The sequence below is a fragment of the Pararge aegeria genome, chromosome 17 (genome assembly GCF_905163445.1).
Source record: "Pararge aegeria chromosome 17, ilParAegt1.1, whole genome shotgun sequence".
Classification (NCBI taxonomy): Eukaryota; Metazoa; Arthropoda; class Insecta; order Lepidoptera; family Nymphalidae; genus Pararge; species Pararge aegeria.
This window is the reverse complement of record NC_053196.1, coordinates 8,478,214-8,504,980: the sequence shown is the minus strand read 5'-3', so window position 1 is coordinate 8,504,980 and position 26,767 is coordinate 8,478,214. Positions and strand designations below refer to the sequence as shown.

Below are 26,767 nucleotides of genomic sequence, written 5' to 3'. Positions count from 1 at the left end.
TATGGGCAAACTCGGAGAGTCCTTTAGCCCAACAGCGGACTTTTATGATAAAAAAATATATCATTAAGTGTGCACCCATTTTGAGCTCTACATAGTTAGCAGATCTAAAAATATTGTGAGTGAACTATGAAAACTTGAAATCAATAGATCAAAGTCAATAATAAAACATAAGAGACTCTAAGAACTTCTTTGTAATTAATGAATAATGTATTTACGATAAAAATAGGTATCTAGAATTTAAACTAGTTGCTTGCCTACTAAATCTGAGAATGATACAAAAGTGTTGTAATATTCAAATTAACCCCAAATGCTAAATGGGCAAAAAATCTAACATCGGAACCAAACCAAAGAAATAATAATACTTAATTAAATGTTGCTGAAAAATATTATAAATTGTATCGTACACGAACGCAGAACGACAATGCAATTAACACACACAAACAAACTATATTAATGTCACAGTGTGCACACTAGCTCCGCCCTAAATAAATTTTGACCAATCACCAATCGCTGTAGACATAGATCGCTATTGCCGCACGCCTCATGTTTTTCGTTACGGAGCACCGACTCCGGCGCGACTCACACATTGTTAAATGTAAGCGCTTCACTTTGAAGATACCGGATCAGGCGCTTCATGCTGTCCCTTTTTCACAATGTCTTACCTGCGATACACTTCTCCAGAGTTAACATCTGAAATATCTGAAATTGTGCAAGATTAACAACCATTTAACGCTCAATTAGGACTTCATGTTAACTAAAATACTAGTAAAGGAGCTGATCAAGTTGAAAAGTAGTGTTGAAATAGAGATTTTTGGGACCGGCGATAAGTAAAGTGCATCGGCCGTTCGGGCAACAGAAAGAGACAAGCTATCTGGTGGAGTGGTGTCGAAGGCTGCGGAGGCGGTTTGACCATTTTTTGTTGCACCGCTGATTGTGAAAGATTACACTTGAGAGTCGAAATACATCTTTACATCACACGTCAGTGGGCACTGAGCTGTCTTCAAAGTAACACGGATTAGACACACGCAGTTTTCTTTACGTAATCATGCCTGCGTACCTGTGATTGTAGTGACAGACTGAAATTGTGTTTTCCCGGGACTTTTGTATGTGCTAGAACTGATTCGGTGTTTAGAGGCGCAATATCTCCTCTGTTCCCGATTCTGCGTCAATGGCTGTATCAACATTGAATATGACCCCATATTTTACGGGATATTCTTTTCAAGGTGAGTTCTTGCGCATCATTTTGCATTATTATTGAAACATGCTGTATTTGAGAATAATGTCTATCTATTCGACTATTCTATAAACAATTCAACTTTCAAACATTATCTAACCCTATTAAATGTCTTAAGCTAATTTGTCAATGATTTCATTCAGTGCTTCATTTAAGTTGTTCAATTATTTATATTCATGCTAGTATTAAGTTCTTATACCTACTAACTCCTAACTCGAGCCAATGTTATCTTACATTTAAACTATTTAAAAATACCTACTTAATTTTTATTACATGTCTCATTAAACACCTATCATTATTGATAAATTGTTAACTTTAAGCTGTATATTTTATAACACAAAAAACACACGCCTACATTTACCTACAATCATTAATCGGTACCGATCTTTATTCCTTCATCTAAGGTACCAATAAACCAAACCGCATAATGATCAAAGCTAAGCTGCTGATTAGTGGCCAATTACAAGCATCAGAATCATATAAAATGACATAATAAGTCTCACAGCTCATTTTCTCGCTCTAAAAGGTTCGAAACATGCCATAAAACTATAAAATCATGAAGGAATTATGCAGCCAAAAGTGCTTTTTATTGCTCATCATATAACAATATTTCATCCTAACGCTTCGGGATGGGACTGTTAGAAAAAGTACGTTACTGAATGTTTTTTGATTATAAGTGGGCCTTGTTTAGACTCAGTTTCTGGAATAGTCAAGGACAGCTAGCTGTAGAAAGCGATTTGTCGTCTGTTCTTAGTTTCAATAAAGAAATTCTGTCACGACTTACCTATTGTCTCGTTCGCATTATTCTTCGAATGATCTTGATCTTAATTCAAGAAGTGTAGGTTTGTCAGTTTACTTGAATTTGGAATATAAGTAGATATTAATGTATTTAGCAGAAATGAAGTATCCGACTTATCCATTACTTTATTTTTTGAGATTTAAAAGTTGGTATGTATTTTCTCAACGAGATTACGTGCAGGTTACAATATAATAATCTTTGGAGATAGAAGATGATCAAATAACAAATGATATCTCACAAAATAAAATATTGTGAACGTACTTCCATAATGTTTAATTTGAATTTGCTAATGGATTGCAGATTATGTTTTGTACAAAAGTACCTACTTAACTGCATACGATGCTATTTTTTGAGATAACTACGCTCCAAAATTAAATAAACCAGCAAAAACTTAAATATTGCCATAACTTCTATTGCTTTTGTAAACTATAGAGGTTCTTGTTACCACTTTCAGAGATTTTATTCAGATTTTTAGGTCATAGGCTTATAGCATTGGTGACGTAGCTGAAGTTTTTATTTAAGGTAAATAGCTAAGTTTATGATAATGATACTCAACAACTATAAAACATAATAAATTGATACACATGTAAAGATGTTATAAAGTTGATAAATTTTAATTACTAATTCTTGATGTTATTATAACTATCACCTTACATCTATTAAAAAATATAAATAAATTTGACAAAAATGTATGGTTTCTAATCTATTTGAATAAAACATATTGTTACTTTGACTTAGAAAATATAAAAATAAAGTCTATACCTAATCAAGAACTACAAATAAATCAAATTCAGAGTTTTAAACCATAATATCGATAACAAGTTAAGATTAGAAAACTATAAACCAACAGTTAAAATCATATTGACAATTGAGTTTAGTAATTTTTTGTTCAATTCAAACTTTTTGTTCTTACAGAAATTATTGCCCGTCGTAAAATCGTTGAATAACCTTTGTTTCAAGCGTTTCTCTTCCGAATATTTATTTCTGGAGACAGTTTTTTCTATGGTAGATGTGAAGACAACGTATGGGAAATATTAAGTTACTGAGTTTTTTGGTTCAACTCTCGATTAATTGTAAATATACATAGTGCGGATGAACTTGCACTTACAATATCCTTCACATTTTGTAATGGTTTTAATGATTATAAGTTGTGCAGCCAGGATCTATAAGGTTTAATGGTAAAATTATCATCAAATTATAAAATTATATCAAACATCCATTCATCCATTCATATAAACTTCGCATTTATAATATAAGTAGGATTTCATCCCTATATGTATACATGATTCCGTCAAGATAGCTGTTAGTGGATACAAAAATAGGTAAAAAACACCAGACACTTTAGCATGATATAGTATTGATATAGATTTTTTGAAAAATAAACTATCAATGAATGTCTCTCCACATAAAACTAATACGTGTATCTATAATAGTAAACTTTAAATGATATCATAAAAATACTCTATTACTTTATAAATTTTACGTTGGCACGTGTTAATCTCAAAAAATAGGAAAGCAACAGTTTTTTTTATACATCTCTATTACGTTAAATAGTCCGTTTATTAAGGAATGTTATACTTATAATAAATACTGTACTACCGCTTATTGATAATCCTGATGAAACCGCGGGGCACAACTATTTAAAACTAAAATGATTTCACCATTAAAATCGAATATTGTAAAAGTTTTTCAAATATACATTGTACCATGCGTATTGAAAATCGTCTGTAATGAGCACAACTTTTGACGCGGGTTTGAAAGGAGCTTTTTGATGTTAAAGGTTTTCTGTGAACGACAAAAATGCCTTCTATTAAATTCTGGATAAGTGTTAATATCAAACGTTAGAAAGTAAGAACTAATTAAATACAATTGAAAAGAAAATAAAAGGGAACGAATAACTGAAGTCTTAATATTGTACTAATTAGCTACATAAAATCTACTAAAACTCGTGACTTGTTTTTTGTGCCAGACAACTAAAAAGATGTTTTTTAAATCTTGACATACCTAAGTAGAAAATGATAAGGGCAATGTAGAAGGCACTGGAACAGGCGTTAGGTCACCCATGCAAGCGTGTACCAGAATATCTGCAAAAAGGGAGAAGTGGCGAATCGTTGTGAGGCGGGTAACAACTGCCGCAAACAATGTCCCACCGTGATGACTACGACCACTCTGGCAAGAGTGTTACGGCAAAGAAGAAGAAGAAGAAAATATTCATTAAAATATTATGATGATTATCTTCATCATATCAACCGATAGACGAGAGAGATATCAGGTGTTTTGTAGGGCGGCTCCCTCCGACGTGCTTGATGTTGTCTGTCCACCTTGTTGGGGTTTAGCTATGCTGCGCTTCTCAGTGCGAGGTCTTCATAACATCACCTTGGGATACCAACGTCCCTCCGTTCTCCTTGCTAAGTGCTCCGTCTCATTTCTCTATGACGGTAACTCTGGTTCTCTACTATTACGTAGAGATACTCCCAGAATAAGTTTATTATTTATTTAAAGGTTTAAGTTAGAACATCGGGTGAGTATTATTTAACTAATGTCCTGGTGAAGTTAACTAATATGCTAATTAAAACTGCGTACAGTATAGCTATACGGTCACCTTTAAACTTAATAAGGCAGGATGACAGTTCCTTAAATCCTTTTAAGTCCGTGGCATCTTAGAACATATTTCCTGTGTAAGTTTATGTTACTTGTGCGTATTGTGCGCATTTAAATCTTCAACGTTGCACCATATTAATAAAATACGATCTCCGGTTCCAAAAGGTTCACGTATAACTGATGGTTTTACACATAAATCATTACCATACGAAAACATTTCGAATGCATTGTTAAAAATGTCACCACGACTTATGACCTGTTTCGTCTAAGTTAAATTAAAAAGAAAGAGATCGCAACTCACCAAAGGGCTGGGAGTGAAAGAGATGACTGACACCAAAGAATGCCGACGACAGTCGCGTTCTTATTTTGAATTTTTTGAGTTCGTTCCAACAGCGACATCATAACTTTTATAAAAACTTGCGTAGCGTAATATTTAGGTTTATAATTTTTATAGCCTAAAAAGTAGCTAGGTATTGCATCTTTTGTCGTATTTGCATGTAGTCTTTAAAAGGGGCCATTAGATTTTCTTACCATAGTTAAGTAAAGAGAGAGAGTTTTCCTCTGTTTTCTGCAATTTATTTAACACTATTTTACCAATTAACATAGGTACTTGATAAAATGTACTTTTTGTTTCTGTAACGTAAAACAATTCGTTATTATTATTTAATAAAAATTAGCCCTTGACTTGAATCTCACCCAGTGGTAACGTTAACGGTAAGTTGTGATAACGTTCAAGCGGGTAGGTCTATGGCAGTTATATTAAGCTAAAACCATTAATTCGTAACTAGACACCAGAGCAGACCAGACTTGAGGAGCAGAGGAATTGAACATGTCCTATGTTTACCTATTGAACTGTGCCAATCCAGAACCTCTAACATTTATAACACAGCTTTCACCCACTGCGCCTGTGTTCGACTGAATACCACACAAAAAACAAAAGTACAAGAAATATCTTACAATCTGAGTGTTTTGTCTTTGATAATTCAAAGCATCGTAGTCAGCTCGTACGTCTGGCGGTTTTCCTTTTAACTTATTAAACTCTTAAATCTTTAATTCGACACAAAATTATACATATAACCTTGGTATAAATCGAGCTTAGTGTCAAGAGTCGCAAGCCTCTCTCAAGTATCACAAAACATTTTTGTAATGCGAAAATCTGAAAGCGGATTATTTATAAATACCAATATTACGATTTATTTAAGAAAATAATATTAAATGCTCATTTTGTCCTTTCTATTTGAATTATTACTCATTACTTTGATGCTGAAGGATGCGTATGTAGAGTTCATAATATAATATTGTTAGTGTCAATTTGGTACTGAAGATATACCTAATATGTAATTTATGCTTACTCGCTCAATAGTATTTCAGGTTCTTGAATAACAGGAAACAAACAGATAACAATAAATAACATTTAAGCTGCATACAATTCTGTAGGTTAAACCTGCCTATGCAAATTAGTAACTAAATATCTATCCGGTTTTACATTTTAGATCCTCGAAATATAGGACAATATGACGGGTACGTAAAAATAACCAGCATGTCGAACGATGGACGGCAACTGCTACAGCAGGATGCTTAGGATTCAAATAGGGATTTTTAGGGGGCTCAAGCTTAAAGTATGCACCTCACTCATTGCCACTTTACAAGCTGTTTTTTTTCCATGGATCTCCACTTTTTACTCGGTTATCTACGTAGCGGCCATAAGTTAGCGACCTTAGTAGAGCCAATTAAGTTGTTGCTTGAAACACTTCGTTCGAAGAAATAGTCTTAAGACAAATTCATGCAAAATCGCCTGGTTAACAACCTTATTTTATTATAAGGGTTATGTTTTCTATAGTATGTATAGTACTTTTTCCAAAACCAGAATTTTTAATACGAGGATTTATCGTCGTTCGCATAATATGTTCGATGACGGTCGATCGCCTAAGGCTAGATGCAGATACGGATCGGCGCACACATTGTAATTTCCACGGGAATCTCTTACTCCAACCAACACACTCCGATTAAGTTGATCATCTCGATAAACTTGTTGTTTGTTCCGTACATCATCGAGATTCTTAACAAAAATGTGTTTGATGACCCCTATAAAAAGTTCAGTACCATAATCAAGGTTTAGTCACATTCATATCAAGTCGGACAGCGGTGCACATCGCACGCACACAGGCTCGCCGGGATCAAAGGCACCGACAGGCTCCTTTGGCCGCATAATATGACGCGCTACCCGCCCCCGCGCCCGCGAAATGCCTCGCTCGAACCTCCAGGGCTCTTACTTGCCATTATTTATGCCGATCTATTAATAAACAAATTGATATAACGGACGCTTAATTTATTTTCATATCGTTCAAAAGTATTTAAGTGTGATCGAACTCTGATGCCTTCAAGGAACCTTCTTTAATTGTGGCTAATGAATATTATACCGTGGTACGGCTGGCTGATGTCCATTTGTTTCAATGAATACAACATACAAGTATTGATTGCTGCTTTAAGTAAGCATTAGGCTTAGAATCGTAAAAAAACATTCCATTATTGAGAGCTGTTGCTATGGTTGGTTTTTCTTCTCCCTCGCAGTAATTAGCCGCTCGGAAAACCTTGAAAACGACACCCATCTTGTTAAATTGACTATTTGGCACGGCAGCTATAGTGGATTCCAAAATAATATCATGTTCGTTATTAGTTAAGACAACAACAAAACTTTAATATTCATTGTAAAGTCAACATCTCCTGAGGATGCTCTGGTTTCGGAGCGAAACGTGCGTAGAGGGTACATTGCCGAGGATCTGTTTGGTGTGGAGTGTACGGATTGAAGAAATTATAAATTACGCCATACAGATTCTCCTGCTGTTCGCGGAGTATAGCAAATTAAGCTTAATTTTCGTAATGGATATTAAGTTCAAACTTCAGAGATTAAATCGACTCTAACTAAAGCGGCGAAAACCGTGATTCGCTAGTGTGCCTTTCTCTGCCTCTATAGTCCATTCATTACACTTTTATAATTATTCATCTTCTATGAAATAAGTTAAATCTAAGAAATTATTTTGATCAATTTTTTTTTTACTTTGTTATCATAATGGTTTACATTACAATCCAAATTAGTTAGAAAAAATCGAAGAAAATTATAACGGTCGTACTTTCAAATGAAGGCACGATGACGTGTTTTCAAAATTGATTGTTTGTTTATAGGTGTTATAGCTTGCCAACTTTTAAGCGGTGCCGACGTTAACGATGTCTCTCAAAAACCATCAACTAATTTAACTTCCTTTAAATTCTGGTGCACACTGCAATGAAGAATATTTATGGATTTAGAAACACGAGGTCCAGCGGCAAGTGGCCGTCAAAGAAACCATTTCTTATAATAAAAGAAAAGACCAGTCAAATTAGTACATAGCACGTTATGAATACGAAATAAGGTCAAACAGGGCACTCACAAACACACTATTATAATGAAATAAAATATTCAGTCCCATTCATTGCTAGAGGTACAGGCATTATGTTCGTTGGCCGAAAGGCGTTGCTCGGTTTGAACAGTTGGCATTCAGTTCAATGGGGGGAGATTTCGTTAGAGCTCATAGGCACTGGTATTTTATTACGGCAACAAGACGCCTTTAGGCGTATTACATATGAAATATTTGATTTTGAGAGCAATATTGGAACCAATATCGGCAAGAAAAGGGTTCTTCAGACCTTTGCCGTTCGCCTTCACCGGTAATATTACTTTTTAGGTTTCTTCTATAGGGAAAATATGATTGAATTCAATCTTATAGCACGTCAGCAATATATGAGATATCTATTGTCGATTTGAAATTGTGATTTTTATTTTTTTCATAAAATTTCAATTAATTTATAAAATTAATGTTGATCTATGTATTGTTTGCTAATGTGAACCAAAAGTGATTTTTAAAAAAAATTTAGAAATGATAAGACTTATTATATATATGTTCCATTGCTGGTCACGAAGTTTCACACGCGTTGGCAGATTTCTAGGAAACAAACTCCAACACAGGTAATAATAACTATAGAGTTTTAGTGAACATAACTGAGATCGACGGCTTAACTTTATTGAAGCACTGAAGGCTAAGCGAGTTACAGATACCAACTCAATCTACTTATTAACGTTACTAAAGTCTAGATTTTTCATTCAAAATTTGTGTGTAATAATCACATTTTCAAATAAATATTACCATTCTAATAGTTTCTTTACACATTAAATTAACAAAGATAACCTACATATTAGAATAATAGAAAACTTTCTTTCCCTACAAAATTATATCGGCATGCATCCTATGAAAGTATAATAGAATGGAACTCTGATTTGATAACCGATTGCTACACCTCAAGCCACGCGACCAAGGGGCCACACAACGCACTCCGAAGGCTTGAAGAAGGCTTAATGGAATGACACAGCCTTTGTAAGTGCCGCCCAATTCTAATGCCTATTCAAATGGCATTTCTCCGCTTTGTTGCTTGATTTTGGACAGCAATAGCTTATTTTATTAGTGTATAAATGATTTTAAAAGGCAACGGATAGAAATTTATGCGTGTCAGAATAATAGAGACCTAATAATAGTCACGAATGAATTTTTATTACAATTTTTCAATTTCTTATTGACAGAAGTAACGCTGTTGATGTTATCGATTAAGTTTAAACTCTAACCTTCCTTTGTACACAAATGTATTTAACAGCTTGGTTGTAAATGTATCTAATGTTAAATACATTAATTGTTCTAAAAATAGTGCAATCCATTCAAACGTTGAACATTTCTGAACTTGTGCGGATTATATACAATATCTTAAAAATTACCATGTATTTATCAGCTCTACATGTTACATGATAAAAGTTTTCTTTGTTTTATATATTTTCAAGATGATAAATATATAATATAACCATTCCTAGTTCGAAGATATTGTCATTAAAGTAGGTAAGAATCAGCCAAGAAAACAATAACAATATCTATATATAGTAGTCTCAGTATAAGTACCTTATATTGAGATTGTATAAGGATGTACAAAGTTGTTCTTTATTGATTCATTGTAACTTATACCTTACGTTGAGTTTCAGGTTTGCTAAATAAGTTGTCAAAATCTGAATAGAAGCAACTGAGGAGAAGTGTATTCATTCGAAGTAATGATTATTGTATAATAGGTATAATAGTAGTATAATAGGCAAACAGCCTGTTTAACGGCTATTCCAACTTTGCATTGACAAATCTATAGTGCCTTACTAATATCGGATTGATTTTATTGGATGCTGGGTAATTTTGAGTACTATTAAAGTTTGTGCGCAAAAATGCCTTAAGAGGTATTAATTTGTAGCACAATTTTAATATTTTGAACTGTTTTTGGTGGATAATGGCATTCAAGCTTGAGGATACAAGTATAACTATCACAACGTGGTGCGAAACCTGAGTCTATGTTAAGACATGACGATATTTTGGTCATCACAACGTACCCTTTTTTGGTTTTAATACCATTGTTATACGTCATTGCCAAACAAAATTTGTAGTAGGACATAATTATGTTAATAAATAAATAATAGTTAAATTGAATTACTGAATACACTGTAAAAGCTTATCCGAATTATTGACTGCACGCACGAGGATTGTCTTACGAAGTTGCTTATTTTGAATATGTAGATTATGTACTTATCGTTAGCACACAATTCGTGTGAAGGAAAGCGATGTATGACGTAAAGCCTCATATAAATTTTACTATAGGCACATTAATGTCGCTACGTGAAATTGATTTGCATGCAGAAACATATTATGATTGTGAAAACTGGGTTTACGATTTATTTACACAATTCTATATCGACTTCAGCAATATAAATTATCCTACCTGTTGAAGATTTCCTAAAACTCAACGTGATAATTCCAACGATCAATCTTTTAAATTTTGATGCTTCTTCTTTTACTTCTCTTCTACAAAAATACCTGATAATAATTAATAGAAAAGTGTCAAATCGTTTACTACAACATTAGTTAATTTCTATCTGCTGGGCCGGTAAGGCCTCCTTTTCGATAAGGGAGACCGACATAGAGCTTTACACTGCCACTGTACTCCAGTGCGGTGTTCGGTGAGCTATACTAGTGCTTGGATTAAATCTCTATTGTTTTCTGATTACAACTGTAACATTTTATAGGGCATTGCGAGCTACAAATATGCGAATGGGATGTCTTTACGCCTATTACCTCCGTGACTTTTATTGCACGTTTTGTTGTAGTGAGCCTCTGGCAGCAAGGAAGCAATAACCTATGACAAAAAATTCCACATCTTATAAAAGAAAAATAAAGGAAGATAAATGAATTGGTGTCAATGTCGTCTTAAACAAATACAAATGCAATAAAATAAGTGTTCAATTTTGAAGTGTTTAAAAGCTTTCAAGGGTGATGATAGTAAGTGTTATTGAAATGTCGCTGAAGAAATATTCAAATTGCTTCATCAGTTTCCAAATTTCGGATCGGTTTCGTACTCAACGTTTCGGAACGTAATGGAGATGAGCCCTGGATTAAGAAATCGGAGTCGGTTAAATTGAAAACAAAATTCGGTAACGTAAAAATGTACTTGGGAAATCCAATCACCAAACGACAATACCTATGACAACTCAACGGTACTACGAAGTTTTATGAAAATGTGATTGCTAATTAAAGTTGACACAGAATGGCGAATAGTGAATAGAAAATCTTCATTTATTCGGTCACGGTTTGCTTCTTACGTTTAGTATTAAATGATTGACTCTGTTTCAATTTCGTCGTACACGAATGCAGCGGTTGAACGAATTGTTACAAGATTATGTTATTGTGAGAAAAATTTATACCTTCTATTGCGTTGTGTAGGTCCATCTCAAGTTTAGTGTATGATTACTTTTCAAAGGAATCACTCTTGCAATAACTATGAATAAGTCACGTAAGTAAAAAAAAATCAGCGTTACTTGGCTTCCGAATACCGACCGATATCGAGTTGTATATTTTTTGTAAGCTACTTTCAGATCATTTCGTATACCACCCTGATAGCAGCTATTGTAGTGACAAAATGGTGCATGATCGAATTGTGCTTCCGGACGATTAGGTTTACCGAATCAATGTTTAAATTTGTTGTTAACTTCGCCTCCTTTTGCGTTAATAGTGTTACAATATTTGCGAATTCTATTACGCATTGTAAATTTCGGATTCTTTTTGTACCTTTTGTGAGCTTTTATCAATTGTGCATTTGATTGATCTTCAGCTTTGAAAATGTTGTATGTAGGATTTTGAGTTGATGTTCTAATTTAATCTTCACTTTTGTTGGCCAAGTAATCCCATATTTTCACTATTCTTCCTCATTTTATATTTGAAGAAGCGCCTGGAATTGAGTAGTTCTTATACATTATTATCTTGATAAAAAGGTGATAATGACATCAAACAATTTTTACCAACTCTAATAAAGTGATACATTATTACGAAACCACCCACATTTGTATAGGGGAGTTATTATGGACACGTTATGAGTCATAAATATTTCGGGAACGTTAAATTAACACCCAAGAATATGGGCTTTCACGGCACCACGACGTCTACGGGGTGCCAACAAAAAATGCATGGAGATTGCTTGCAGAAACTCGGTCCGGCTTAACCATAAAATGCCATATTCTTTTTACGTTACTTGCGACCTTATTTGGGATACATAGAGTTGATAATGTGCTTAAGAATAATCAGTCTTTGGTCCACTGTTGTTTAGGTAAGAATCATTTTTAAGTCATATTTTGTTTATGTTACGGTTTATTTTAGATTGGTTTATCTTTGGTTTCTCGCATTATCAAAGGACATACTTGTTGACATGTTGTTTAATTGATCGGCGCTTCTCCACAGGGGTCTAGAGCCCTACGTGTGGCGGTATCTTTGAGGAATTATTTGAAATTGATAAACTATAAATGCCTTTACAAGTGGAAGATGCCACTGTTATTTTTTTTCTTTACAAATGAGAGGCGTCTGTCATATTTGGATGAGAATTAGGAATTAATGTCGGAATGTATGTATCATAGCCGACTGTGGCCTCATGATTTGTTTTTCATATTCTATTTAAAGTTGGAAAGATATTTCTGTTCATTACATAACATAATCAAGATAATTCTGTTTTTTTTGCTGACCACATATTTCGAAACGAGCTGAAAACATCGTTTTTAGTAACTACCTAAAATGTAGCATCTTCCACATTTCTTTGGTAATTCAAATTTTACTTCCCTCTTATTATTTCGGGATTTGAGGCGAGGTTAAGCTGTGCTGTAAATTAAGATTTACTATGTTTGAACTAATGAAGTAATGTAGGTGATATAAATGTTTCATGCAATCTAGAGGCAATTAAATTATTAGCTTAATATTTTACTATTGGTAAAAACTGATATTATTATTTATTTTAGTATAATAATAATAGTTTGCAAGAAAATGTTGTTATTTGAGGAAATTGGTTCATATATTATACGGTATCGTTATTTTACATGTATGTAGTTCCTTTGTTTTATTATGATATCCTACACTTATATCCTTAATGCATTTTCGGCTCAATAGCATCTAACGTGGATACGAAGGGGTCGCAAAAATCACCGATCGGCGGCTTCCTTTGACGATAGGTGGTCCCAACCACTGTCCGTGATGTGATTATAATAGCCACTTTACCCACACACATACATAAAAGAATCCAGAAATAAATTTTTATATCTCAAAAAGCTTTATTTGCAATTACTGTCGGGCGAACTTAATTATTGCCCGATACTCATCGCGATAAAAGATTAATTAAATTTTTGATGACTTACCTTTCACTGTGAGAAGTTGAATGACTCGTCAAAGTAAGAAATTCTGGTCGAAGTGTCCAGTTAATCTAGAACTGTTAATTGAAGAATTTGCTTGCGATGTTGATATATCAATGCCTGGACGATGAAATCGTATGCCTACGATTCATGGAGATCATACTCAATCTACCTCCGCACCCTCAACGGTTAAACAATGTGTTAAAACACATTTAATAAATCGTGATTACTATAAAATTGATGAATAAAGCTGCTTAAAAGCAGGCTCAGCTCTCATCTCCCACAAGATAGAAAATTTAAAAGATTGTAAACTGTGAAATGTTGTTGAAGAAGAGCAATCTGCTGAGTTTCTTGCTGGCTCGTCTCGGTGGAACCTGCCTTGCCAATCGGTGGTGGAGTCACTACAAACAGACTGACTTGAGTTGACTGACAGACTTGAGTGAGTTTTCTTGTTTCAAAATTAGTTTTAAACTGGGCCTACTTGAAATAATGAATTTAGTTTTTTTTTATTTTATATAATGCAAGAAAGTCGCTGCATTCTTATCAAGCAATGTAGCATAATGCTGAGTTGGAACCTTTGACTAGTTTGTGCTACATTACAAGCGTTATCCTGGCGTATCTACTAGTTGTGATTTGAGTTGTGATCAAATAGCGGAGCGAACATTGTAGTGTGTGGCTTATTTTAGCAATAAAGATATTTTTTTTCTTTTCTTTGTTTTCTAATGACAAGTATGTAAGTTTGGAAAAATAAATAAATACCTACCTTCAAATTAGTGGAGACCCAACTGTAAAAATAATGAAATGCCTAAACTTGCTTTAAATATGTCTATAGCAGTTTTTAACGTTCTTGTATTGTTGCAGGGCAAGGACGAATGAATCAATTAGGCGGAGTGTTCATCAACGGGCGGCCTTTGCCGAACCACATCAGGCTAAAAATTGTGGAGATGGCAGCGGCGGGCGTGAGGCCTTGCGTTATCTCACGTCAATTGCGTGTCTCGCACGGCTGTGTTTCAAAAATACTCAACAGATATCAGGTGAGGACTAGTAACAATAATTTTATTAAACTATTATTCCCTTGATTTTTAAATTTATTTAATTATTATAACTATTAAGGATTATTATTTTAATGCTTGCACTTAGCTGTAAACTTCGTCTGCGAAATTATGCTTAAGCAGCTAGCCCACGCACATACAATATATGTATTGTTTTTTGTTTTGTGTTTTATATTATATTATTATTTCTCTTAATATTTATTAAAGTCTTCTTAATGAAACAAATAAATACAGCTATAATATATGGAGATTTAGCTTACAATTTGCAAGTTTACGTTAATTTATTATAATATTGACTTCATTACATAATCACGAGTGTAAGTGATCTATAATTTTTTAATTCTGAATAATAAAGCGGCATGCATGCAAGCATGCTCTACGTTTATTCATTATAGAAATGTAATTTCAGAGTTTTCTAGTTGCTAATGTTATTGTCATATCCAAGTAGGTAATACACTAACCTCGGATATATTAAAAGTAGTATTATAAAATTTGATTAATATATATTATCAAGACACCTAGTATTTGTATTAAGATATATTTTTTGTCCTAGGAAACTGGTTCGATCCGCCCTGGTGTAATCGGAGGATCAAAACCAAGGGTAGCGACGCCGGAAGTTGAAAACAGGATAGAAGAACTGAAGAGACAAAACCCAGGTATATTTTCCTGGGAAATTAGAGATAAATTAATAAAAGAAGGCATTTGTGATAAAAATACAGCCCCGTCAGTCAGTTCGATTTCGCGACTAATAAGAGGAGGCAAAATGGATGAATCAGACCCTAGAAGAAACCACAGTATTGATGGTATTCTAGGTAAGTCATACTTACCTTGAAATATGGATATGTTTTATACAAATGCTTTTTATAAATCGTTTTGTATAAATAGAGCACATAAAATATAAATATTAGGTATACTTTATTCGGTATAGTTACAGAAACGATATAGCATAAATAGCGTAGCTAATTGCGACCAAATCATGTCAAGATTAAATTTATTGCATTAAAATGGTGGATGGTAGGTAAGTTTGAAGTGAGATGTATGCAGATTATGAACTTCTTTAGCATATAGTTTTTTTTGTATTTCAGCCATCCTGATTGGTCTAACCAACGCGACGCTTTTGTCATTTAGTTTAAACAGAAATGTCCTGGGATGCATAGAGAGGTTGTACGGCAATAGGTCTAATAACGTAAACAATGGTTTCTACAAAAAAAAAAATTGATACAGTCCACCATTCTTTTTTTAGTGTTTTGAAGCGGTGATAGATGACTTTACTTTTGGGGGGTCGGGTTCGAATACCAGCACGCACATCTAACTTTTCTCAGTTAAGTGCGTTTTAAGCATTTCAAATAAGTATTACCTGCTTCAAAGGTAAAGGAACACATCGTGAGGAAACCTGCATGCCTGAGAGTTCTCAATAATGTTATCAAAGGTGTGTGGAGTCCACCAATCCGCACTGAGCCGGCTTTGTTGACTACGGCCTTAACCCCTTCTGATTGTGGGAGGAGACCCGTGCCCTGTAGTGGGTCGGTAATGGATATGACGATTCTTTTGGAATGAATGCTAAATGAAAAATGCAAACGCTATAGAGAACATGGTAGACAAGCTAACAGTGGACGTTACATTTCTAAAAATGGCTTATTTTTAGTATGTACTTAATTGTATCATAATGCATTTTTTTAACATGATTTACCTCTTGAAGTAGAAAAATATAGTTTGTTGAACCACTTTACAGTTTCCACCCCATTCAACGGCTTATTTGTTGAAAACTGTATATTACTAAAGTTCCCTTCGCTATTTTTATAGCCGCTCGCCATTATAAAGTGGATTGTTCCCATTATTCTTAGACGCGAGGTTATCTCAAAAAGTAAATTAATATTACATTTGGACGTCGTGAAATCCTTCAGTTAATAGTTCAGTTATTGTATCGGCTGAAACCTTCGAGATAATGATGCGTGTATAAGTGCCATGTCATCGCAGTGTTTAACGCGGATTCAAGACCATAATCACTTAATTCACTTTAAAGTACGTTATTATTATAAATTTATTCCTATAATAAGACTGTCTGAAACGTTTGCAAACTTAGCAAAATGGCGTATAAAGTTAATAATCCACGTAAAAGTGAAGCGAGCAAGGCGCGCGCACGCCACTGCAGCGCCCCTTGTGTCGGCTTCGGAAATTGTAGGTTATAAAAATGAAATTAGTACTCAAAGCTGTTATTATCCCATCGCGTTTGGCCGCGAGGCTTGCATTACGACAATCTGTCCGTACTGCACGTCTTGTGCCGTATAGCTATCCAATATAAAATGGCGCTCCTAATATCCCGGTTCAGCGATGGCGCGATTTTGCTGGAGAGATCCCGCGCCGCGATAAGATTATGCATATTAAGTTGTATGCAGCTAAAGTAATGTCTACACTGGAAAAGCGGGTCCCTTTGCACTGGTGACTGGTGGTCGCGTATTCGAAAATTGCTCTTCATGATCGTCTATGATGCAATTTTAGCGGTAAATGTAGTGAAACTCAAAATGCTTTTCGCAGAAACGTTTTGCGTGACATTCTCAGTCTCATGTAAATGATCGCAGTTTATAATAATTTTGCTGTATCACTACTATTTTTATGAAAACTTTACTTCTTTTTTGAATACAATTACGGGCAGCTCATAACTAAATATGAATACCTAATGATGAATAATGTAGATAGCTCAGAGGTCTGATTAAAACCAATTCCAGTAGCTTATAAAAAAAACAAAAAAACACATTACAAAGTGTTGTAATATTTATTAAGGCCCAAGAATGCATTAGAGACCAAGAACTTCTTTAAAGCTTTAATATACAATGTGGTTACATTTAATTTAATCGAGACCGCGTGTGGTCCGAGCGGTAGCCAACAATAACATAATAGAAGAAATGAAACAAAATTATCTAGAAAGTCGCATTACGATGACAAATTTCCTACATGTGGATTTAGCTACATCATTATCGCTATTTGTAATGTGCAGACTGCTCTGAAATTTAATTTTCTTATTATATTTGTCACGTGGCTGCAATTTTGTTATTAGTTTAGAAAGTATCTTAAGTGTCGCGTTTTCCTACGACGATTTCAAATGATTTGTTTAAGCTACGCGTAAAATGTAGGTATGCTTCAAGGCATAAATGTCAGGATATTTTTTTTATATCACACAACTCGATACCAACGAAACATTTCTTTTGTCAAAAGGTCCATCATCTTGCGAAGACTCAGATACTGAATCAGAACCAGGCATCACGTTGAAGAGGAAACAGAGAAGGTCAAGAACTACCTTCTCCGGAGACCAGCTTGAAGCTTTAGAGAGAGCGTTTACAAGGACTCAATATCCAGATGTTTATACACGCGAGGAGTTGGCGCAAAAGACGAAACTGACCGAAGCTCGAGTTCAGGTATGGGAACAAATATTTACCTTGATATTTTCAATAACAGTGACGAATAAAATTAGAGTATAATATAAAATATTCTTCCTTTGAATAGTATAACAAAAACTATAATTAATCTCATAATTAATTTGAACTTGTAACCGGGCTACCATATGTTGCACCTCTCACCTATTGTAGGAACTACTCCTACTTTTGTTAAATTAATGGCCTCCAAATTACAGTGTTTTGCCTCCATAATTAATGTTATTTGTACGCGAAGGGTAATCGAGTTGTCCCTCCTTTAAGATTACGCGTTATATTAAATATACGGGTTTATCTTTGCACTGTTTTCTTCGTACCGATTTATGCAGAGATAATATTTTCTAATTCTTGTTTTTTTACTCAGGTCTGGTTCTCTAACCGAAGAGCTCGTCTCCGCAAGCAACTGAATTCTCAACAACTAAGCGCTTTCAACACTATGTCCTTACAATCCGCTTTCCCATCCGTCCACCAGCAATATGAACCACCTTCTACATTTAATGCTCAATGTCCGTCATGGCAACAATCTTATTCGTCTGCATTGGGTACAAGTTCTGTTCTCAACTCTGCATTAGCACCTTCTCTGCATCAATCAGCGTTAAGTGCACCTTCAGTATGCCAGTCAGCCCTAGCTGCATCATCCTTACATCCTCCGACTTCTACCTCGTTCTCGTCAGGAAATTTAACTCCTCTCTCACACGCATCTGAACTTCCAACGCCTTTGCAAGCGTCATCTGATATCACTCCTCCCAGTTCTAGCCCAACATCGGCAAGCCCTTCAGCCAATCAGAGTGGTGGAATAACCTACCAACATCCCACCTACGCAAATGGGAGTGAAGCTCTCAGCCATCCGTATGGATACAGTGACTACGCGAAACAAGAAATGTCTGCCCATAACCACTGGTCATCAAGACAACTCAGCGGGCATCCACAAAACAAACTACCCGAAGTCAGCCCATGGCCAGAAAATTATAGGTGAGTTTATTTAAACCACCAGCAATGATTATAAGTCTATTAATAAATATTAACTACATTTAATATCTCAATAAACCAATTGCCTTTATGAATTATTTATTGATGTTTAGCTACTTGTATACTCGGGTATTCGAGAGATATGCAATTAAAATGAACTGATGCTCATATTCATTTACATTTGGAAACTGTATAAAAGTAGTGCATTAAGTTACATGAATTTTAAGGAAGATTGACTAAAACTTAACCTATGTAAAGGAAATCTTTAATTAATACAGTGGCTTGTTTCATCAGGGAATTATCCGTAGTAGATCTCGCGAATCGGGATTCATTTTATTTCTTTTCACCTTCCTTTATCATTAGCCGAAGCGGCCGCTAATCAATTAAGAGTGTAAGAAGTCAGCCATTATACGCCGCGCGGATAGTTATTACAGGGCTTCCTTCGTAACGTAATATGCCGATGCGATCGCGAAGGCAATAGGGCTGCGAATTTTATGAACGATTTTGATCGATCGATCGAGCTAATTGGTTTCGTTTTTTTCCCTTTATGAATATTCTTTATTGACACCAGATATTGATTACGTCTGAGTCGATTCGTTTAGTTAATTATAATTGTAGTGAAACATATATACCAAATAGTATCTAAAGATGAGATGAATCCAATCGTTCATCTTTTATTGGAAGATTTAGTTGTAAAGTTATCCCCAGATTGTAGAAGAGCCATTTGGAATTGCCACTAAGAACATGCAGTCATTTTTCTGATTGGTACGTCTGATGATGTTTACCTATAAAGATCCTGTTGTCGTTATAGAAATTTTAAGTAGCTGAAAATGTGTCGCTATTTTCGTCCTGAGAACTCTTTCAACAGTTTTCTATCATCCTGCCACGTTTAAACACTGGCTTCCTCTTTTATAAAGAGAGAAATAGAGCATATAACAACCATGTTGCTCAATTGGATGTTGGTCTGATATTTAGAGTAACATATTGTTTTAATAGACATCGAACACATAGTGTTCCACTTGAAGTTATTTTTTAACATCACTGTGATAAAATATATTCATCTCTTACCTATTTTAAATAAAGCTTAATAATATATTGGGTTTTATATTTTTTTTAAATAAATAGTGAAAAGGTTTTTCATGTGTACAATGAAATTGTCGAAAACGAATGTAACAAATTCATTGTCGCTTTGTATTACAAAAGGAGGCGACATTTATCTGTGTTATCGAGACAAAGCGAGCCTATAAACTTCTCATTGGACCACACACAATATGTTTTGCCGCACAATAGTTTCATTCTAGTAACATATGAGCTAGCCATGTCCATGGTGATCGGTTCATCTAGTTTTTTTGGAAATCTCTATTGACGTAACTCTTGAGTACTGAAGTGGCGCACATTTTGAAAGAAGACATTTTGAAACAAGATTAAAACAGATTTTAGATACCTGAAGAGTTTGTTAATATGCATAAACGCACTACGAAATGTGACGTATTCTATTTATTTCGTAAAGTTAAAGTTCAAGTTATAATAACATAAGTGAACACAGAGGAAAGGGGCAAATCTAGTTTTATTAAAAGGCTTGTCAAGGTTCAATACGTAACCTTAATGATAACCCGATTGGATCTGTACATACAAAATTTTTAATGCCTTCTGAAACTATGTTTAAAATCCATTGAATCCAGTTTTCATCATAACAACAGTCAAATCGCCAATAAATCTTTCTGCAAAGCATGGAAATCAAACATTTACATGCACGCAATAAGATTAGTTTTTCCATGCACGTAATGGCACATAGAAGGGTTTATCGCCGCCTTACATTGCGGAAAACAGATAAACATATGTTGCTTTGTAGTGAGCGCTTGGCAATTAATGGGAGGCCGAACGTGACATTAGTGCGATGAACCCATGCATTAAAGCTTACTCGAACCTGGTATTAAAACTTATCTGCAGCTATTTGCATTCGACTTCCTAAACAGCGTTCTGTACCTTTTATTGGACAGTATACAGAACGGACCGTTTGTTCGCTCGAAATGCACGCGTGATTGTCGGATGCAGGTGAAGGAAAATTGCTTTTCGATTGCGCGATTGAAATGCTAGACATTCAGTGTAATGGAAACGTAAACGTATGGGAACGCGATATTGACCCCTTGACTTATTTAGGTTAGAGCTTTAACTACCTGGTCACGTGTCAAACCAAAGTACAATATCGGCAAATCGCCTTGGTGAGCATTTTAAAAGCATAGAATTTGCTTTGAAGTTCTGTCTGATTTTTAAAATAATATACATAAATACTTATAATATACATATAAACACCCGGACACTGAAAAACAGTCAGGTTCATCACACTGACATTTTACAGCTGTGGGAATCGAACCCACGGCCTTGGACTCAGAAAGCAGGTTCGCTGCCCACTGCGCCAATCAGCCGTCTAAATTATTGTTTCCATAACCATGTAAACTCCATAACTTCCCATACTAAAAAGTAACCTGGCTTCAGAAAGCAGTTTACAGTGCAATATTTTGTTGAAATCTGTGGGTACAAGTAGAAAAATACTTTCGAATTTACAATATGTATATAGATATATAGGTTCAGTATTGTATTACCTACATACATACTTCAATAATGGTCTGCAACAATATAGTTAATCATTCCGATTAATCAGATACGCGTATCTACATAATGTCGGTGTTCAGTAAACTCATCATTGTTTCAATAAGACAAATTAGGGATTTCACCGGGTTGCGTGATCCGTTCCACTTTGTGGAGGCAGCTTTCCGAAATTGTACGGGCATATCTTGTTGATGCTAATTAGGTTAGTAATGATTAAATTCTCTTTCACCTGTTACCATTTACTTAACACTGTTGTCTCGTTGAAACAGATAATTGTATGTAACGTATGGCTTTGCATGGGTAATGTTTTTCGGATGGAACACTTCGTCGTACCTAAAGTCGGCAGTGGCGTGTATACAGGGTAAAGATCTAAAAGAAATATACAGTACGACTTATAAAAGTTAAGTTTTCATAGCTCGTACAGGAGATTTTCTCCATTTTTGACGGGTCGGACTTGACTAGTAGAATAATTTACACTATATTAAAAGTCAGGGGTTCTAAATTTTTATTTATATTATACTAGCGTACCCAGCCCGCTTCGCCGGGCTAGATTTTGCTTTATTTTATTTAAACAATAAACTTACATCATGAAATTTTTAATTTAAGTCTCATAATATTTTAAATCATTTATTTCTCTCCGTATTCATTCTTTTCTATTCTCTTCTCGAGCGGGTGAAGATCATTATCTACACCCATGTACACCCAACAATAGAATATCATCATAGTAAATAAAAGCTGTATTTGACAGTTCAAAAATAGGAGTGCTCCGATCGTCACCAAACTTTACAGGATTACTCGCCAGGTCAATCCGGAGATTCCCTGAAAGTTTCATTGAAATCGGTCCAGTCGTTTCGGAGCCTTTACGGAACATACCCAAACACTTTCTCTTTTATATATAAAGAAGATAGATACCACCTGCGCGCTTAGTACATACCGTGTATGCACGCCACTGATACTTCGTTATCCAGTCCAAGGGCCTCTTGCACGGGTAAAAAATAAAGTAAGACTAAGAATTTGGCGTTCACTAGTCGTCTAAAACAGTTTCCTCCGTTTGGTGGATAGATTGTATAAATGATTTGTCATTACATTTGTCCTCGCTCTAGAGTCACTAAACATTCTACTACACTAAAAATTCGGTATTCAAGCTTTATTAGTACTAATTTAGTGATTATGGGCAAATCATCCTATCGGAAGAGGCCTCCAGTCTAGCAGTGGACTTTTATGGGCTCTTGATGAATATAAAGGATATTCTAGATAATCTTTACCTTGTTAATATACAATACACGTTTAAACAATTTAAACTTATATTAGAAAAAGTTAGGTAATATGTACGCTATATCTGTTTACTTTTATGCTCAGAGGTTTCTGACGTCATCAGAAATGAGGGTCGTAACTATGGATTTAGCTTATACGTATCTATACATACAGCATTAATCTCAAAAGTGCCTATTAAATGTTAACTATGCAATGTACTTGTCTAAAGACGCACGCTTTATTTCCATAGGAAACCGAGTCTATTTATTTATTGTCTAATGCATTTCAAAGCTTATATTTATTAGTGTTGCAAGCGTTTTAATCTTTAGGCCTATCCTCCTACACGTTACAATAATCCATGATTGTTTATGCGTTACAAACATGAATAAGCCTTAATAATGTGTTAGCCACTGAATTCAATTGAATTCATAATTTTATTGCACGCTTAGTCACGATTTGTTTCCATAAAGAGTCATTTGTATGTATTTTCTTTCGTGTAATTCGGACCACCTAAATTACGTATTTCGGTGGAATATATACGTAACAATTACTTCAAGGGTTATTGCTGATTGCTCCATAATTATTAAATCTTACTACTACGCAGACTGTTTGAGCTTTTATGTCAATTACTAACAATTATTCGCTTATACGCTGTAACAAAGCTTTTAATCTAAACTGTACGTTTGCTTGGGATTTCATGTAATTTGCATTCCTCTGTCGTGGGGAATGTGTGGCATATCAACCCGCACTGGGACAGTAGGACGGAAATACGTCTTTAAAGTTAGTAGGTATATTTTTAATCAGCAGCAGGATCGTTATCCCAAAATAATATCGAAGTATCCCTTTGATAAGAAACATCTATTGGCGCGGGATGACAGTAAAATCGACACATTTACTGTCACGGCAAATGACATGACACCCATTTTATCGTCATGCTACCGCTCTCGATTTCTTTACCGATATAGTAGTCTATATCGGCAAAAGCGGGCGGTGATCAGGGTTCATTGCCTAGAATAGTGTCTATATTTTACAGCTTAAGTTGTACGCAAATGAAGTCGCGGTATTAGCTTGTGTCAAATCGAACTTAAATTAATATCTTTGCAAAATTTTATTTCTTTTGAAAGAGGTTGTTAGCTATTAATTTGACTATTTATATTTCTTTTAATGTATTTGTGGACGGTTATAGTTATATTAATTCATATAGCGGGTTCCCATGATTAGGGAAGCGAATAACTAGTATAAGAAACTAATTCGACCCTGGAGATGTTTCAAATCTGTTTTAAAGTTTGGTAAAGTTTATCAGGCGTAGTCAATAGTCATAACGTTTTACTGTCCGACTAAGGTTTCACAACGGGAAGGTTTGCCAATAATCACTACACTGGTGATCGCAGTAGATCGTAGTAGGAACATTGAGGATGCTGCTGCCCGTTTTTCTGACAGATTCCCATAGTCGCCTCGTACGATACCTACGGGAAGGGAATGGATGGTGACAACTGTATTCTGACCTGCCATACGAAAACATATAGTAATACATAGTTTATCTTAATGTAACTTTCGACCATTATTATATTTGAAATACCACACATTGGTTCCCACGCTTTTCAATCGTAGTCGAATGCCATAACAATAGCAGGACCCACGTATTTACATGGACAACGGATAAAACCGTGTGTTGTTCTTAGAATATTTTAGTAATTACTGTTACATAATAACCGGATAATCGTTTGCCATTTCAAATTAAATTGCTGCAGTCATTTGGCATATCAGTCCGTTGTTGGCATTCAAAAACTTCTGTAGATTCTGAGCAATTAATTTAATATGGATGTTTGATATTTTATATTATTTTGAGACTTTATCCACATTATATTAAGTATTTCCCGTAGTTTATTCGAACGATTTTCTAGTCAATATTGAATAAATAGATCAATAGGGCTACATTACTAGGACTTCATAAGATAGGTGTAGGTGCCTATTTACATTACCTCTTATCTAACTTTATACGGTGTAATTGCAGTCACATGAGTTAACACCTAAGCCTCAGGTTGATGGACACATGGCGTCAAGTTTCAGAACTTGCTCCTTGCATGCCCTGTGAAAGATAGCTCTATTCTTGACATCAGGTAGCATCTGCTTGGGCTACACATTATTACTCACATACTTACTTACACAATTTTTTTGTTAGGCATACTTCCAAAGAGAAGATTGATTCCAACGATTTGTTAAGACTTTATTTATGTTATTAATAATTTTCTGTCATTGTTACAGTTCGTTTTTTGGTACTAACCCCTCACACTATGCATCACACGCTCACTCTCCGAGCGAAGCAAAATCTGGATACCCCTACATTGGACAACTCGGAGGCATGGATATGGGAAGAGTGCATTGAATAAAACATTTTATTATTAGTTAATTCAGTTATTATTTGTGATTTTGTACTGTTGACGATTTATATAACAGAATTTGAATATTTGCATAATTTTCTGATGAAAAAGATTAACTAAGAAGTTTATGAAGTGTGTAAATGCGAGGGCAAGTCCTGACTGCCTTTTTGGTCAAAACAAGTGAAATGTTTAACTATTACGATGGCCGTAAAGATTATTGGCGCGAGAGTGTAGTACACTCGTTTAATTATTTTTCATAAAGCTAACAGTCTCTAGCAATGACATGAATAGACAAATAAAAGGTCGTATTATGTACCTACCTGTGTAGTAAATAGATATAGTAAACATAAACCCTAAGTGAATTTTATATTTACATACAATTCAATGCTTTGTACGATCCTGGCGCAACATGTACCTACGGTTCAACAATGTTTTCCATTCTACTCACACCGATCGTCGATCAAAGGTTTATGGTGCAAGTAACTACAGTGAGGGCTACTCGCACCGCTGCGTTCTACCTACGTCCTTAGTGGCGTTCAAGTATGCGTCCAGCGTGCGATGACAAAGAGCTTGCGTTCACCAGGAGTCCTGTGATTGTCGCTTGTGATACAAGTCGGTCGCCGCGCTTAGGACTTGTCTTAAAAACTAAAAGATATCAGTACAAAAGAAGAAAAAGACACAAGCAACAATATTTATAATAAGTAGGTTTTTCTATATAAGTGTTGCATGGGGCACCACAACAGTTTACACAGTTGCTGTCGAGTTGCGTTGTCGGCGAATGTATGCGTTTCACGCTATTGAACATTGGCAAACGATTTACTGTGATGGTTTTTGATCACAGAAAGGGTACGATGTTCCAGCAGTAATTCCAGTTCCAATTATTCTTATTCAAATTAAACACTTGTGCCTTTCGAATTCATATCAAATGAATAAAGTAATGGGATAACCAAACCAACGCGTCCAACAGCGTCCAAGTTTGCTTCTTGCGACCAATCAATCACAAGACACTTGCTTGAACGTGTGTTTCTAGTTATTGCTGGACGCAATAATTGTGGATACCGCTAAGGACGTTGGACGCTGCGCGTTTGGCCTTCCCTTAACAAAGCAACTATTTTCATATATTATACATATAATATTTTGAAGACTATGATAGGATAAGATTAAATTGTATTACGCAGCTTTATTTACATAAATAGGGAGGAATGTTTTTTGTTTAAGTGAAATAATTTGTTCCTAATTATAAATAACTATTCAATCACTGACTTAGTTTAAACCCACTTTAGGGTTTATTTTTATTTTGTAAAATAGTGTAAAATGGGTACATACATTAACTTTAAGATAAATAAATAACTATGTATAGTATTTTAGCAGGTAGAATATTTACAAAACTAATCATGTAAATTAAAATAGAAAATATTTTGAATCCACATTGTTCTTAATGAATGCCTTAACGCAATTGTGATTTTATAATAAAATTTGTATTTATTTTTAGTTACGTTTTACTTAGATTAGTATAGATTAAGGATATAAAGCACTTTTTAAAAATGTTTATCCAAAATAAACCTCAATTTAATGAAGATTTTTTTTAATTTTTTCCTTATTACTATTTTACCTGAGCTAATTTAGAAATTATAATGTCTGTAATTTACCTGAGCCGTAA

General features: G+C 34.8%; 1 protein-coding gene across 3 annotated transcripts; it reads left to right on the top strand.

Moving 5' to 3' along the window:
* The first annotated feature begins 996 nt into the window (after window positions 1-996).
* On the top strand, window positions 997-26,287 carry LOC120630936 (protein gooseberry). 3 transcript variants are annotated; one of them, XM_039900300.1, is made up of 6 exons: window positions 997-1,223; window positions 14,275-14,447; window positions 15,019-15,121; window positions 17,679-17,878; window positions 18,258-18,865; window positions 24,992-26,287. In XM_039900300.1, the coding sequence occupies exons 1-6, from the start codon at window positions 1,169-1,171 to the stop codon at window positions 25,110-25,112; spliced, it is 1,260 nt and encodes a 419-aa protein (XP_039756234.1). In that variant the 5' UTR covers window positions 997-1,168; the 3' UTR covers window positions 25,113-26,287. The 3 variants fall into 3 exon arrangements, with proteins under 3 accessions (XP_039756234.1, XP_039756232.1, XP_039756233.1); XM_039900298.1 differs by having other exon boundaries at window positions 15,019-15,277; XM_039900299.1 differs by lacking the exon at window positions 997-1,223 and adding an exon at window positions 11,512-11,537 and having other exon boundaries at window positions 15,019-15,277.
* Window positions 26,288-26,767: the final 480 nt, after the last annotated feature.

Excerpts from the sequence above, each read along its gene's own strand:
- LOC120630936 (XM_039900298.1), top strand. The coding sequence starts at position 1,169 with ATGGCTGTATCAACATTGAATATGACCCCATATTTTACGGGATATTCT. Across the intron at positions 15,278-17,678 it reads CAGTATTGATGGTATTCTAG|GTCCATCATCTTGCGAAGAC; the intron begins GTAAGTCATACT and ends TTTTGTCAAAAG. Across the intron at positions 18,866-24,991 it reads CCATGGCCAGAAAATTATAG|TTCGTTTTTTGGTACTAACC; the intron begins GTGAGTTTATTT and ends TCATTGTTACAG.